The 16,455-nt window shown below is 29.1% G+C and overlaps 1 protein-coding gene across 1 annotated transcript in view; it reads left to right on the top strand.

The window, feature by feature from the left end:
* Window positions 1-16,213, top strand: part of LOC111632531 (dipeptidyl peptidase 4-like) — a 36,674-nt gene extending 20,461 nt beyond the window's left edge. Inside the window, exons 11-17 of the mRNA XM_023376973.1 lie at window positions 9,919-10,017; window positions 10,115-10,190; window positions 13,005-13,199; window positions 13,264-13,421; window positions 13,531-13,662; window positions 13,739-13,812; window positions 15,171-16,213. Coding sequence (XP_023232741.1) covers window positions 9,919-10,017; window positions 10,115-10,190; window positions 13,005-13,199; window positions 13,264-13,421; window positions 13,531-13,662; window positions 13,739-13,812; window positions 15,171-15,299 — 863 coding nt within the window. The 3' untranslated portion in view covers window positions 15,300-16,213. The remainder of the gene's footprint in view (window positions 1-9,918; window positions 10,018-10,114; window positions 10,191-13,004; window positions 13,200-13,263; window positions 13,422-13,530; window positions 13,663-13,738; window positions 13,813-15,170) is intronic.
* The last annotated feature ends 242 nt before the right edge of the window (window positions 16,214-16,455 follow it).

Here is a 16,455-nt window from a genome sequence, read left to right as displayed (position 1 = left end):
TTTCTGTATTTTTGACTTATTATTTGGATTATAGACATGAAGAGAAAATACAAGTTGACTGAGGAGGGGCACAGCCCAAAACACATACAAAAATGATGTACCATATCAACTAAATAAAGATAACTGATGAAAATTTGCCATGTGTCTTCAAAATACACTATAAAAATTAGTGTTTAATAAGTCAAAAATATGGAAAAGGACACAGTTTCATAAAATAAAAAAATTTTAAAAAATTAGTAAACAATATAAAATAAATATTGAAAATTATAACAAGATAGTTACGGCTAATAGATATATTATATCTAAATTAATAGATGTTATATGTTTTTTATTAAAGCAAGAATTGCCATTTAAAGGGCATAGGAAATTTATTGAATCTAATAACAGAGGTAATTTATATTGAACTTGTTTACTTATTAAGTATGTCAGATAATCTATTAAAAATACATTTAATGGTTTTTACTGGCTTATCGAACAAATGAATACAAATGAACCCTAGACCATCACTGATGTGCAATTAACTGAGTGTCCCTGGAAGTTGGATTCTTACAGAAAAAAAGCTTCCCTATCATCGAATGTCATGGCATGCCACTGGTCATTTGTGAAAGAGGGAGGTTGAAACAAATTAGTAGAGAAGATGTTAAATTTATGATTGATGCTAAGGCTTAACTTAAATGTTGTTCTAGATATTTAGATATAAGAAAGCAATAGAACTACTAACTGATTCCTCCTCCAGAGTAAAATTAATGGAAGGAAAACAAAATTCAACTTGTCTAGAAAGATTTTTAATTCTTGGTTGGAACCATCCCAAGTAAGGCTGCATTTATGCAGATGTGAGAAATGCAAGAGAGAGAAAACCAAGTAAACCAAATTCTTTCCTTACTTTCCATCTGGTTGCATTCATGCAAAAGTGGGACAGAAAAGTCCAATGAATTTTACAACAAAAGTAAAGTTAACTACTCATCTAATCTTAACTAACATTATATTAAAAAATCTGAATTTAAAAGGATCAAATTTGATTGAACTAAAAATGATTCAGCCCTACTCATAAAATCAGAATATTTATAAATGATAAACTGCTTAAATTATCAGAAACTAATAAAGTTTCTGATAATTAAGTTGTTACTCCTAATAAAGGCTTTAACAAGATTTTACATTCTGTTTCCAATTTCTGCAATGTATGCTAGCTCTCTGGTAAAGTTTGATACACATTCCATTCCTTTTATAGGTATCATTTCTTTAAAGCAGTGTTTCCCAAACTTTTGACATCNTGAGCGATTATTTTTATATTTTAACATACTTTGAATTACTTAAAATTAATATTTTATGATAACTGCATTATGTGTCTTATTACAAATTTCTATACATATGAAAAAATGATAAGATTGCTATTATATATTCGAATATAAATTCATATATTCACAATGGAAGCATTGTATTGTCAAACACAGGACAGCTTCCACAGCAAAAATATTTGAATGGTATAAAGCAGCCAGATTATATGCATTTGTGTACGTGCTTTACAGAGCACCAACCTCACATGGTTTAGCTGGTGGATGCTACATACCAAAGTATCCTATAACACTTCCAATGATTCTATCCAGGACCAGTTCTGGGCTGTTAGCCACCTGCCTGCTAGATATTTGACTGCCCTCACCCCATTATGTGAATCGTGAGTAGATTTATAACTTAACCCAACTGACAGGAGTTTACTGGTATGTTTTTATGATAATTCTATATAGTTGACAGGAGTTTAAAAAAATCCATTAAAATATTTGATATACAGTGGTACCTCAGGATACGAAATTAATCCGTTCCGAAACTGAGATTGTATCATGAAAATGTTGTAAGGTGGATCATCTTTTCCCATACGATTACATGTAAAACCAAATAATTCGTTCCAACGTGAAAAAAATACTCAAATTAAAGCCAAGTAATACATTTAAAAAAATAACTGTAGTAAGAAAAACAAATGAAAAATGCGAACTAATGTAACGTCGTATGGTGAGTTTTTGTTCGTATCGTGGAGCAAAAATATGTTTGAATTTCATGTCGTATCCTGAAAATTTTGTATGCTGGGGCGTTCGTAACCTGAGGTACCACTGTATTTATTTTGCTTTTATTATGCTCCCCCATCTTGTATTACTTACAGATTTCAATGTTAAACTAGTGATATTATGATTTAGTATGTTCCATCTATAAGGGGATGCAGAAAAAAGTGTACAATTCTTGTACAATGTTAAAAAATTAACTTTTGCTTTGGCAGCATCATTTACAACTAAACTTAATGAATGAGATACACAAGGTACAGAAAATAGCCCTAGAATTTATATTCCTTAAATTTATGATTTGTGTATTGTTCTCATAAAAATTTGTCTTTCCACTTCTTTCCCAATACTACAAATATTCAAGTACAAAGTAACCGGTTTCAACTTATTTCTACTTAAGAAGTAGTTAAATAATTAAGAGATTAGGGAATTAGGGACATAAATAAAACCCTGCTGAAAGAGCCAGAATTTTATTTAAACAAAAGCTTAACTGAACCAATCTCTAGCTGAGTACAGTGGTGACTGATTTATTCATAATTTTAGATGTAATAAAGACAGAAATTTTTCCAGTTCAATGAGAGTGACTGTAAAGTTGTAAGTTTTGGAAATTTCCATGGATACCTGGTCCTAAAAGGAATTAGTTAGAAAACAAATGATGGACAATTTATTAAGTTTAACATATGTAGATTTTTACAGCTATGGTGAGAAACATTTAAAATTTACAACAACCCTGTCATATCCTTTGAGGTATACTAGTGATGCAACAAAAGAGACATTTGACATTGATCAGTATCGGCACCCTCAGGATTTGGCAGCCTGCGTGCATGCACACACTGCACATCTACCAGGACTGTCTCTGATTTTATCCATTAGCCACTCGTAGGGAGCTATTTGACTAAGTGGATTGTTTTAAGATTTAAAAAGTAAAGATTATTTTGTCATTTTTATGTACATTTCTTTACAAAGCTATATATATTTATAATTTTCTTTAAAAGTATATTCATATAATTGAAGAATATTTTGTACCAGGTGTGTATATTCACCACACATTTTATTTCACCAAGTAAGTTTTTATAATTTTATTTTTAATTTTAGACCTTATATCATGGCTAGCGATTCAGAATTTAACTGTGATATTGAAAATTTATTTTAAAAATTTTGGCTCAAGACCATATAATGAAAAAGAACACATTATTAAAAGAGAAATACCAATGCCTAAATTAAATATAAATACGTCAACAAAAAAATTTGTTTGACATTTTCATGATAAAATTTATGAAAACATAAAATGGCTTTGTGAATGCATAAAAATGCAAAAATTGTTTTGTTCACCTTGCCTACTAGTTTCAAATAAAATTAATGTGTGGAATAAGAATGGCTTTGATGATTTAAATAATTTGAGTAAAGCTGGCAAAAGACATGAAAATCGTAAATGTCACATCAATTCTTTTGTAAAATTGAAGCAATTTGGAAATCAAAGCAGAATAGAATTTAACATTAGTAAACTTATTAAACACTAATTTTTATTAGTGTTTAATAAGTTTACTAATGTATTTTGAAGTTTAAGGGTATTTTGAAGACACATGACAAGTTTTCATCAGTTATCTTTATTTAGTTGATATGGTACATCTTTTTTGTATGCGTTTCGGGCTGTGCTCCTCTCAGTCAACTTGTATTTTCTCTTCATGTCCATAATCCTGGTGTTGACTTCTTTGCATTTTTGTTTGATGAGTCTTGCCATTTCTAGTTTTTGCTAATTTGTTTAATTTTATGAAACCGTGTCCTTTTCTGTATTTTTGACTTATTATTTGGATTATAGACATGAAGAGAAAATACAAGTTGACTGAGGAGGGGCACAGCCCAAAACACATACAAAAATGATGTACCATATCAACTAAATAAAGATAACTGATGAAAATTTGCCATGTGTCTTCAAAATACACTATAAAAATTAGTGTTTAATAAGTCAAAAATATGGAAAAGGACACAGTTTCATAAAATAAAAAAATTTTAAAAAATTAGTAAACAATATAAAATAAATATTGAAAATTATAACAAGATAGTTACGGCTAATAGATATATTATATCTAAATTAATAGATGTTATATGTTTTTTATTAAAGCAAGAATTGCCATTTAAAGGGCATAGGAAATTTATTGAATCTAATAACAGAGGTAATTTATATTGAACTTGTTTACTTATTAAGTATGTCAGATAATCTATTAAAAATACATTTAATGGTTTTTACTGGCTTATCGAACAAATGAATACAAATGAACCCTAGACCATCACTGATGTGCAATTAACTGAGTGTCCCTGGAAGTTGGATTCTTACAGAAAAAAAGCTTCCCTATCATCGAATGTCATGGCATGCCACTGGTCATTTGTGAAAGAGGGAGGTTGAAACAAATTAGTAGAGAAGATGTTAAATTTATGATTGATGCTAAGGCTTAACTTAAATGTTGTTCTAGATATTTAGATATAAGAAAGCAATAGAACTACTAACTGATTCCTCCTCCAGAGTAAAATTAATGGAAGGAAAACAAAATTCAACTTGTCTAGAAAGATTTTTAATTCTTGGTTGGAACCATCCCAAGTAAGGCTGCATTTATGCAGATGTGAGAAATGCAAGAGAGAGAAAACCAAGTAAACCAAATTCTTTCCTTACTTTCCATCTGGTTGCATTCATGCAAAAGTGGGACAGAAAAGTCCAATGAATTTTACAACAAAAGTAAAGTTAACTACTCATCTAATCTTAACTAACATTATATTAAAAAATCTGAATTTAAAAGGATCAAATTTGATTGAACTAAAAATGATTCAGCCCTACTCATAAAATCAGAATATTTATAAATGATAAACTGCTTAAATTATCAGAAACTAATAAAGTTTCTGATAATTAAGTTGTTACTCCTAATAAAGGCTTTAACAAGATTTTACATTCTGTTTCCAATTTCTGCAATGTATGCTAGCTCTCTGGTAAAGTTTGATACACATTCCATTCCTTTTATAGGTATCATTTCTTTAAAGCAGTGTTTCCCAAACTTTTGACATCTGTGTACCCCTTCTATAATTTTCGTAACACTGAGTACCCCTCGTCAAAAAAACAAAAAAAAAATTGCATATACTTTCATAAAAATCAAAATATATTTATTTTTTCCTTTTTTAGTACATAAACAACATAATAATAAACTAAAAATTAAATTTATTTATAATAAAATATAAATAAAAGTTATATTATAAATAACATTTATTAGGATTAATGAGAAGGATGAAATTGTTTATGTTGAGATGACAATTCATCATAATTTGATTCCTAGATATAGGAACCAAATTATCGTTTACATAATATCGTTCCTAGATATAGCAATATGGACTTTAGGTCTCATTTTTGTCTTTCTAGAAGCACTGTCGAAGTAAATCTCTGCTAAGAATTGTTAGTTGTAGTAACTATCTACAGAAACTTGCTTTATTTTGCATTTTTAGCTTTTTATTAATACTAAAGCATATAACAAACTTTTTCTATTAGAAAAATTGGACAAAAGTTAAAAATACACACATGTGCACTGTAACAGTTCAATGTGTAGATACTAGAGTTTTTTGTGTAACACTGTTGTCTGGGCCATAGGATGGAGAAATGCACAGAATCACTGTGCTCGGCAAAACTACTAACAAGTAATGAAGTTTTTAATTATTTTTTAATGTTTGTAATTGAAAAAAAGTTAACTGCTTGTTACACCAGGTGCAGCCAAAGCACAGTCCAGCGCATACCCCCCTAAACTCTTCCGATACCCCTGGGGGTATGTGTACCACAGTGTGGGAAACACTGCTTTAAAGTATGTAACTACATCCAAGAAACTGACCCATGCCTGCTTTTTTTCTAATATTGTGAAATATAAGACTTTAACAGGTTGTGACACAATGAAATCTTTACAAACAAAATTTTATTAAAAAAAAAAAAAAACAACAGAATCTTTCCAAGCAACTAACACACAACCCTTGATGTCAGCTGAGGAGCATATTCCCAACAAACACTCAAGCATGATATAATAAAATTAAACAAACAAAAACATAAAATGCATACAAAATATTTTGAATAGAACAAAAGGCTTAATCTACTGCAAAGACAAAAAAGTGGACTAAGTGATTAAAACTAATTATTAATACTAATCTTAATTCTAATATGTAAGAGTATTATTTTTTACTGATAGAAGGCAAAAGTTAGGAATAGAAAGACAACTGAAAGAGAACAAATGGATACTCAAGTTGGATCAAATTCTTTTCAAACAAAAATGGGAGCATGTGTTTTGGAACTTTCTATCAAAATTTCTATCAAAAACCTGAATGAGGACATCATCTCTTGAAAGAACCTCCAAAAATCCACAATGTCCTACTTATGGTTCAGTCTTCTTGGCTTCTCAGACTGCAAAGGTCTCTTGCCCCAATCTTCACCGTCTGATATACTAGGACAAATGTCATCTCTCTTCTACTCAGATCCAAAACGTGTCCTATTGAGGTTACTTCATTCTTTTATAAGCCAACCACAAAACCAGTCAGACCAGTTCTTAATCAATCAAAAGAGGGATCTACCCCAGAAATGGAGCAGACCCCCCATTTGCAAAGAAGAAAAACAGCTCTAAGATAATGGAAGGAAATGGGAAAAAGATAAGAGGAAAGAAAAATTAATACTAACTTCTATAAATTATGATGTATAGTTAAAACAACTTCTTACAGAATTACTGGAAAGGATAATCCACACTCAAGAACCTTAGGAGTCCAGTAATAACAACAAAAATTTAATGAAAATTAATGTTTTCATTAAATTTTTAAAAACATGTTTAGAAACTATTTTCAAAATGTTTCTAAACACATTGTTCTATGCATTCCATATTTGAACCTTACTGGTTAAAAAAACCTGATGAGACTGACTGGGGTATGGTCGAAAATGTTAGTTTTTATTAAATTTTTGTTGTTACTGGACTCCTAAGGTTCTTGAGTGTGGATTATGGTTATAGCCACAATATCAGTTATTGTGGTTTTAAGTGCTCATTCTTTATTTAACTCCTTATATTATGTTTCACAAATATGCCTTCCTTTATTTTGTCATAGGATAGTTTCTTAATGCATATTATATCTGCTGAAGTGCATAAAAAATAACATTATGATAAATGTTGCACAAAAATTTTGCATAATGGAGGAAGCCAGATGTCATTTTCATATTCAGCAACAAATTAGTAAATAACAATCAGTACTTAGCCTCCAAAAACTCATGTAAACTTGTGTTATTATTTTAATTAAAATTACCATAATCATATTATCTAGGCAAAAAATATATTTAGATAATTATATCTAGTTATATGTACAAAATTTTTTAAATGTTATTTATTTTTATAATTTCTAAGAAAAAGCTGTACAATATACATAATAGTAATTGTCTTTTTCTCTTGTCACTTTAAATAAAATTACTAAGACTTTCTGCATATTATATAACTTAGTAAGAAACAAACCAAAAAATATATATAAATCTCAAAGTCAGCCCAGCAGTGAATATATTAAAAAGGCAGATTGCCAAGCTCAGAGGCTGCCTTGTCATGTACAGTACATATGCACCCTCACTATTTTTGACATCCTAAGAAATGAGAAAGGCTCGTGTAAGATGCAAAGAGCCCAGGAGTATATGTCATTTCCCTTTGTGGCAGTAGATTTAATAGGGAGTTGATCTATATTTGCTCAATCAAACACTCCTCGAGCAAAAGATTGAAAGAGCATAAGTATGACATTGAACACAGCAAAACCACCACTGCCCTCTGCCTTTATGCATTGCAAAATGAAGTGATTCTTATGCTACACCAAGAACCATGTTAAGAAGGACCATTCAGGTAGAGCATCTAAAGCACGGGTGTCCAACCTTTTTGTTCCTCTGGGCCACATTGGAAGAAGTCATGGCGTTTTGGGCCACAAGTATATATAATATATTTGCATCCTAATCATGTAATTAACATCAACAATTAACATGTCTACATTATAGTAATAAGTATTAAAACTTTATTATGAAAAAGGATATTTTAAAAAATTACTTCTACAGACAGTTTCAATTTTTACTTTTTTCTTTCTTTTTTTTTTTTTNTAGTCAAAGCTGACAACTCACCTGATCCACAAATACTCCATAAGTGACGAATCTGCAGATCTGGCAGGCCAAGAAAGTGTGATGTGACAGAGTCATTATTGGGAAATGTTAGTTGTGCATAGCTGAGCATTATCTTGCTAGAAAATGGCTGTTTGTACCATGCAATGAAAAGCAACACATGAGGACATGATTTCTTGAATATACCACTTTGCTCTCAATGTTCTTTATACCACCAATACATACAATAGTCATAAAAGTGATTATTATACCTCTTTTCAACTCTTTAATGAGTTTTATTTCTTTTTTCTTTTACCAGTCTTTTAATATTACAGTTTTAATTGCATTTTATTTAATTGCTTTTATAATTTACAGGTATTTTATTATACATTGAAATCCAGTTGTCACAATTATCTATAACATACATGTAATTTCTGTCATCAAGATTGCTGTAAAATTTAAAAAAGTAGCCAATGTGCCAAATGATAATTTTTACGGCAAACTAAAAAAAGGGTAGCCAAATCTTGCAATGCTGGATGGAATACTAAATAATGCTAGAGTTAGAACTCAAAGGATTATAGACCCAAATTTGAGAAAAGGAGAGAAAGGCCAAAAGATAAAAAGTAATGAGGAAGGTTGGAAAATTAAGGGTCAATATTTGCATAACAGAAGGTCTATTTAACCTTTCTCACTACTTTTTATCTTTTGACCTTTCTCTCCTTTTCTTAAATTTGGGTCTATAATCCTTTGAGTCACAACTCCAGCTTTATTTAGTATTCCTTCGTCATTCATACATCTCCAAGTATTTTAAAAATATTTCCTTTTCACTCAGAAATAAAATATGTATAAAAGTTTACGGCTTTGTGAAACTTCTTTTTTGAATTTATGCCATTGAAATAAAAAAAATAAATAAAATAAAACAATTTGTCGGTTTTGTTTACACGTTTATTGGGCCGCATTCGAACTTGCCTTGGGCATGCGGTCCGTGGGTTGGACACCCTTGATCTAAAGGATATGGAAGCCCTAGAAATTTTTAAATATATCAACACCAAGGAAGAAAGATTGATCTCACAAGCATGACAAGCCTGTTTAATACTTCTCTTTAACTACACAGTCATTCAGTTATTGTCTGTTATTCTGATGATGCTTTCACTTTTAAATTTACAACTTCTATGAGTCTGCATTTCTCTTTCAAATTTCAGTACTTCTCCAAACGTTTTATTTTAAGCTTACTCTTTGATGAGTGCACATTTATATTTTAAATTTCAGCTGTTCTTCAAACATTCTGCCTGCCTTAGAATTTAATTAAACATTCCATTCCAGTTCTGCATACCTTTGTCAGGAGAAACCTGACAAAGGTCTACAGAGTTGATCAAAAATATTTGAACTTTTTAATATTTTCACTTATTGAAATATTATATTTAATATTTTAATATTTTCATAGCTGGATTGATTTTGAGGTTTGTATGTATTTTTTTGTTTTGTTTCTACTGTCCAGTTCCGAGACTGAAGTGTTGTGAACTTACTAAGATTAAATATGAAACAATTTTTAAAATATACAATATGTTTTTTTTTCGTTTTTTTGCCGTTTCTTTCTTTTTCTGGCTTTTTTCTGAGACATATTAAGACTTTCTATGAAGATTTCATCCTTTATATAATTAATTTTTTGTCATTGTATTCAATATATAACTATGTTTTATATTTATATAATATATCATAAATAATATATGTTAAATTTTTTTTAAGTTGAAGTTTTAGATACAAATGATAATTTAAGAGATCTTATCAATAAAAGGGCACTTCCACAAGTTCGTACATTTCAAGTTCCAATTGATGGAGGGTATAGTAAGTGTATATTTAATATACTATGTAGAATAATAATGTACATAATAATAATTTAATTAATATTAACTCAATTAATTTATAAAAATTTAATTTTTAGAAGCAAATGTTAGATTATTTTTACCACCAGGATTGAAAAATGATGAAATAACAAAATATCCGTTATTAGTGAATGTGTGAGTATTGATTTTTAATTTAATAATTAAAAAAATCTAATGTCAATGTTGTTAACATACTACAACTAATCAAAATAATAATTAATTGAAGTAAAAAAACAATATACTTGTTAAAGAAACTCTTCAAATGCAAATCTAAAGGCATGTTGCCTGGTAAGCAGCTTTAATACAGCTGGATAAGCAAACCAATGGTGTAGCTTATATCATTTGAAATAGATAAGGTCAGATATAAACATCTATTAAAACCCGATGCACAGCAAATAGACACCCACGATTGCCATAAATCAGTGTTTCTCAACCTCTAACGAATCATCACCCCCTTCAATAAAACCGTTACATAGTATTGCCCCTTCACTACAAAATTCCAATGCCGAGAGCCAAGGCTAACGCCAAATTCATACTGCATTGAATAGACTAGTGACTAGTACTGTATAATGTTATTTGTTTAATTATTGTATGATATAACAAATAAAATATCTAATTATTTTTAATACAGTAGAGTCTCAAAAACTCGGCCTAATTTGGACCGAAGGGTGTCCAAGTTTGTGAAAATGCCAGGTTATCGGGAATGAGGTTAAAAAAAATAAGTATGAGAGTTTCCTCAGAAAATACTGTACTGTACTTGTATGTATTGTTTACTTGAGAATACAACAGAGAATAAACTGCCCAAATACCCTTAAACAAGGGAAAAGTACGTCCTTTATGAAGGCATAGAGCCTTTACTACATGAAAATGAAAATTAATGAATACACTGTGTACAGTAATTTACCTGATAAGACAGACCTCAGAAAAATACTTTAAGAGGCATAAAGCTGTCTATAATGAGAATTAATTAACTAAGGATTTTTTTCTCTGCCAGGGTGCCGAGTTTTCGAGACTCTATTGTATAATGTTTTACTATATCACCCAAAAAATTGTTTTTCGCCCCCAAGATATAAATTGTTGCTAATCGCCCCCTGAACATGGAAAAACGCCCACATGGGGGCGATATTGCCCGGTTGAGAAACACTGCCGTAAATAATCAAACTATAATTTGGAAATATTTGCCAGATGTTTCTGACCGAGGACAAGGGTGTGTCCCCAGTCGGCACCATATTAACCATCGATGGTTATACATTAGGCTTAAATATACTGGAAGAGGAGATTGGACTGAAGATCCTGGTAGCGTAACTGGCAATGCATCTGCATGGTAAGTGGGAGTTGTGGGTTCGAGTCCCGCTTTGGGCCAATTCTTTTCTTCCAGGTTATTCTAAATTAATTAATTAAATATTATAATTATCAAATTTAGTACGAGATGGTGCCTAATTCCTCCCTCTAGTGCCAAATTTATTTGTAATTCATAATTAATATTTCCAAATTATAGGTATTTAATTTCCAAATTTGTGGGTATTTATTAGACAAGGTCATTTGTTTGTTTATCCAGCTGCATTAAAGCTGCTTTACTAGGTAACATGCACTAAGTCAAACTGTTAAAAAAGCAGTTTAAATTTGAGGACCTTCCTTTTCTAGTATTATAATAAAGTTAAACTACAGGAAAGTGAACCCTGTTTATAATATCAGAAATAGATTATCTTGTGTAGTGAGCTTAGAGTATAATGACAGTACCAAGTTGAGAAACAAAATAATAATAAAACAGATAAAAATAATAAACAGAAACAAAACTAACATGGGACAGGGGTACCACAAATTTTGCAGTTTTAATTGTATTTTATTATACTTCCTCCTTTTATAATATACAGAACATACAAGTTTCTTTTTACCAACTTTTAATTTTTATTGTTTTAATAGAATTTTAACATAACCTTTTTAAAATACAGGTATTTTATTATACATTGGAGTCCAGTTGTCACAATTATCTATAACATACATGTAATTTCTGTCATCAAGATTGCTGTAAAATTTAAAAGAGGACTGATGAGGGACATGCTGTCCAAAATGCATATCCTAAGAAACCAATAAAATATTCTGTATATTTAATGTATATTCATCTTAATTGTGTTCCTGTATGATTCATTCTCTCACTCAATTTTATGCTTATTCATAACAATTACAAAGAGAACAAAAGGCAATCCAGTACAAATTAAAATTGTACTAAAAAAGAGGACATTATTAATAAAAGAAAACTGAGGACAATGCAATTCCATGTAGGATGATTAGCAAGCCTATTATGAAACCTATTACAGTACAATGTTGATCTAATGTTATATCACTTAAATTAAGTTAATGTCATATTATGAATTAATGATACAAATTAATTTGAGATTTGAAATAAGCCCAGTTTGCAATACTCGTGATATTGAATTGTGTTCTATGATATGTTCTTTTTCTGTTCTGTATCATTTCCTAATTTTTACTTTCTTCATTGACTCCTGAAGTCAATATAAAAAGCAAAAATTAAGAAATGATAACAGATTACTAACAGTATTCCATACGAGGACAAATATGATATAAATATAACAAAGGAGAATATTTCTGGCTGTTCTCTTTCACAATCAATACTAAAGACTAGAAAACAATTATTTTCTGTTATATTAATAGTTTTATAATCTTCATCAAAATGAAGATTATAAAACTATTCCATCAGTAGACCATTAAAACAATATCTTAAAGTTTTTAAGTTTTGTAGGTTGTAAATTTGACCTCATTTCAGGCATGAATGTTTGTTTCTTCAGCTGTAATGGAATTGATATTTGTGAAAGAAAGCATTGTAGTCATCATTGCATTTGGCATTGTTATTAAATTAGAGTAATAATTATATATTGTAAAATTTTCAGTATTTTCAAATTATAAATATAAATTTTTCAAAATTTTTAGATATGGTGGACCAGGCAGTCAAATGGTAACTGAAAGATTTAAAATTCATTGGGGAAGTTACTTAGCTAGTAAAAAAAATTATATCTATGCATGGATTGATGGACGTGGAGGAGGAAGAAGAGGAGAAAAGATACTTCATGAAATATATCATCGATTAGGAAGTGTTGAAGTTGAAGATCAAATAACTGTGACTAGGTTGTATTTAAATTCTTAAAATTAAACTTTTACATCAAAACTAATAATTCAATTTTAATTTTAGGTATTTAAGAAATGAACTGCCATTTATTGATAAAGATAGTGTTGGAATATGGGGATGGTCGTATGGGGGATATGCTGCTGCTATGGCTCTTGCAAAAAGTAATGATACATTTAACTGTGGTATGTCAGTTGCTCCTGTTACAAATTGGTTGTATTATGGTAAGTTAATGAACAAAATTCTCATTCATTTAATCATAAAATTATAACTCCTTTATTAATTTTACTATAAGAAAACAATATAATAAAATATCAATTTGGTTCATTCAAGATTCTGTATATACTGAAAGATATATGCAGCTACCTGATGACCATGTAGCTGAATATAAAAATGCTAATCTTATGGAAATTGCTGGCAAAATTAAAGGAAAGAAATTTCTTCTTGTTCATGGGACAGCAGATGGTATCAATTAATATTGTTTGTCTTTATTTTAATATTTATTATTAAATATAAATTATATTTAAATTTGAATTTTTAGACAATGTACATATCCAACAATCAATGATGCTGATGAAAGCACTGACCAAAGAAGAAGTTTTATTTCGAACACAGGTAATCTATAGAATTTAAAAATTAATAGTACAATAATTTCTGTATTTATGCAGTCTCTATTTATGCAAATTTACTTTCACATGGATGAAAAATTTTTAAATTTTAAATAATCCACTTTATGGAAATAAGTGATAATTACATCAAAAACTGTGTTTTTTATCATCAGTAACTTCTTATATAGACATATATTTAAAAAACTTTAGTTGAAACTTCTCTACCACAGTAAAAGTAAAGTACTGTATTCGAAAATGCTGAACAGATTTTTATTTTAAACAACTATTTTTGTGGAACCAATTACTGCATAAATAAAGAGATTAATGTATATTGGGTGATCAGGGCTCATGTTTACTCAGATTTGATGCATAAATTAACAATATATCACTATTTTCACGTAACAGTTTTTTGTGTCAAATTTTAGTTGCTGTTAGGCATGTGTGAGTTAAGCATTGCTTTTCTGCGTGTTTGTGCTAAACTTTTTTCAGTTTTGTGATTTATATATTTAATCAATATGGCCAGTGCTGTAACCAGGCAGGTGCAACAGGTGCACCCGCACTGGGCCCTCTTGAAAGGGATTCCAAAATGCATGTATTTGTTTTATTATTTTCCCAAACCTACTTAATTAAGGAGCCTAAATGCAAATTATTGTACAGGGTACAGGAATGGCTAGTTACGGCACTGAATATGGCATCCAAGAAAGAGAAAAGTGATAGTGACAATAGAAAATGACAATGCACTATCACATTTGAGAAAAATTTTGATTAAAAGATTAAGACAATCAACTGTGGATCAATTTCTTGTTCCTTACCAAAAGAGACTTATACTCAAAGACTCTCCCGATGAAGTGCTACCCAATATTTTTTGGGGGAATTCCCCTTCTAAGCATTACGGTTTGTATATCTCCGCTCCTCTGCCACCAACTACAACAAACGAAGTGCTATTTTATTACATAAATAACCAGGCAAACATAATAACCAGGCAAAGTACAGTGCTATTTTATTAAGTAAAGTTTACATGTTTGTTGCTGTAATGATAGATACTACATTTTTCTACATTTTTATCAAAGAAAATCTACTGTATATTACAAATAAAATCACAAAAATATTGGAGGTTAGAATGGATAAATTGCATTTCCATTAATTTCTATGGGAAAAATTGCTTCAGTTAATGAACAGAGTCGCAGAACAGATTAAGTTCATTAACTGGGGTTCCACTGTATTTACATTTGTTATTTACCAAAATAAATATTAATTTTTATTACATAATTATTTTGATAAATAATTCATTTTTAATATTAGGATAAAAAATTTATTTAAAGAAAACTGATATCTAATAAAAATATACTTAATCTTTTATTTTAGGTATATCCAGATGAAAGACACACACTTAATCAAGTTAAAAAGCATCTTTATAGAACTTTAGAAGACTTTTTATCTCTTTGTTTTGTGATTAAAAAGGAAGATGATGCTGGACAAAAGAAAGGAAGCTAGTCTTCTATTTCCACCATATTGGTGAATATTTGTACATAAAAAATATTTTCCCAGGATTTTTCCACGCCGAGGGACTTAAATCATACTTTAAAATCAAAGACGTTTTTGCACAAAACAGAAAATTGTGCAGATATCAAGATGCCTATCAACAAAACGTTGTATAATAAAAACTCTTTTCAAATTAGATGATTCAAATTTATGCCATGCTGTATATATATCCATCTAAAACAAAAAATACAAGAAAAAAAAGCTGCATACCAAGAAGATTTAATTATAGAACGATTACCGCCATCAGTTATGACAATCTTTCTATTTTGCTATCAGTATATTAGCAATGCAATGAACTAGAAAATAGAAAAAAATATTGCTTTTTTATATACCATATTTGTGATATACAGATATTCCACTTTAGGAAAATATTACATGTTATTCACAATATTTGCATTATATTTCGTTGGAGGCACTTATTTTGCCTACATTTTGTGATACAATATTTTATAATGTTTTGATTATTTTTAAATGTAAATCACAATCTATGTGCCTATTTAAAATAAATAAATCATATTATTAATATGATATATATATCATATTATGAGCTTGATAGTAAGAACAATATTAGCTGTATTATTTATTAACAAAGTTTATGCTAAACAATGCCAAAATTTCTATATATATATACATATATAAATCAATTCTAAGAATAATAGATTATAATTCAAATATATTAATACTTTGATGATAGGAAAAGTAGATTTAAGCATAATTTTATCTATCTTTATAACACAATTCTTCCAGAAAATATTATAGAAAAATATAATTTAGAAGTTTAAGTATCCAATATTGTTAGTTATATGCTAATTTATGCCAAAAATATAATTTAAAAAACTATTTTAAAAATTATTTATTAAATTATAATTATTGATAAATAATTGTTTAAATTATTTCTTTAAATACTAAAATTAAAAATATCACTTTATTTATTTATTTATTTATTTATATAATATTTTGTTAAATTTTTAAAATTTTAATTATATTTAATGGAAGAAAATACCGTATCAATAATAAATAATATAAACAAGAGCCTTTCAAAAATCCATTCATGAATCCATTTTGAAATATTGAATTTGAATTTCTAAGGTGTAAAACATTAAAATCT

Source organism: Centruroides sculpturatus, unplaced genomic scaffold (genome assembly GCF_000671375.1).
Source record: "Centruroides sculpturatus isolate CEXI.00-Female unplaced genomic scaffold, Cexi_2.0 scaffold714, whole genome shotgun sequence".
NCBI lineage: Eukaryota > Metazoa > Arthropoda > Arachnida > Scorpiones > Buthidae > Centruroides > Centruroides sculpturatus.
Note: the sequence above shows the minus strand (reverse complement) of the source record. Positions and strands in the feature narration are given on the sequence as shown.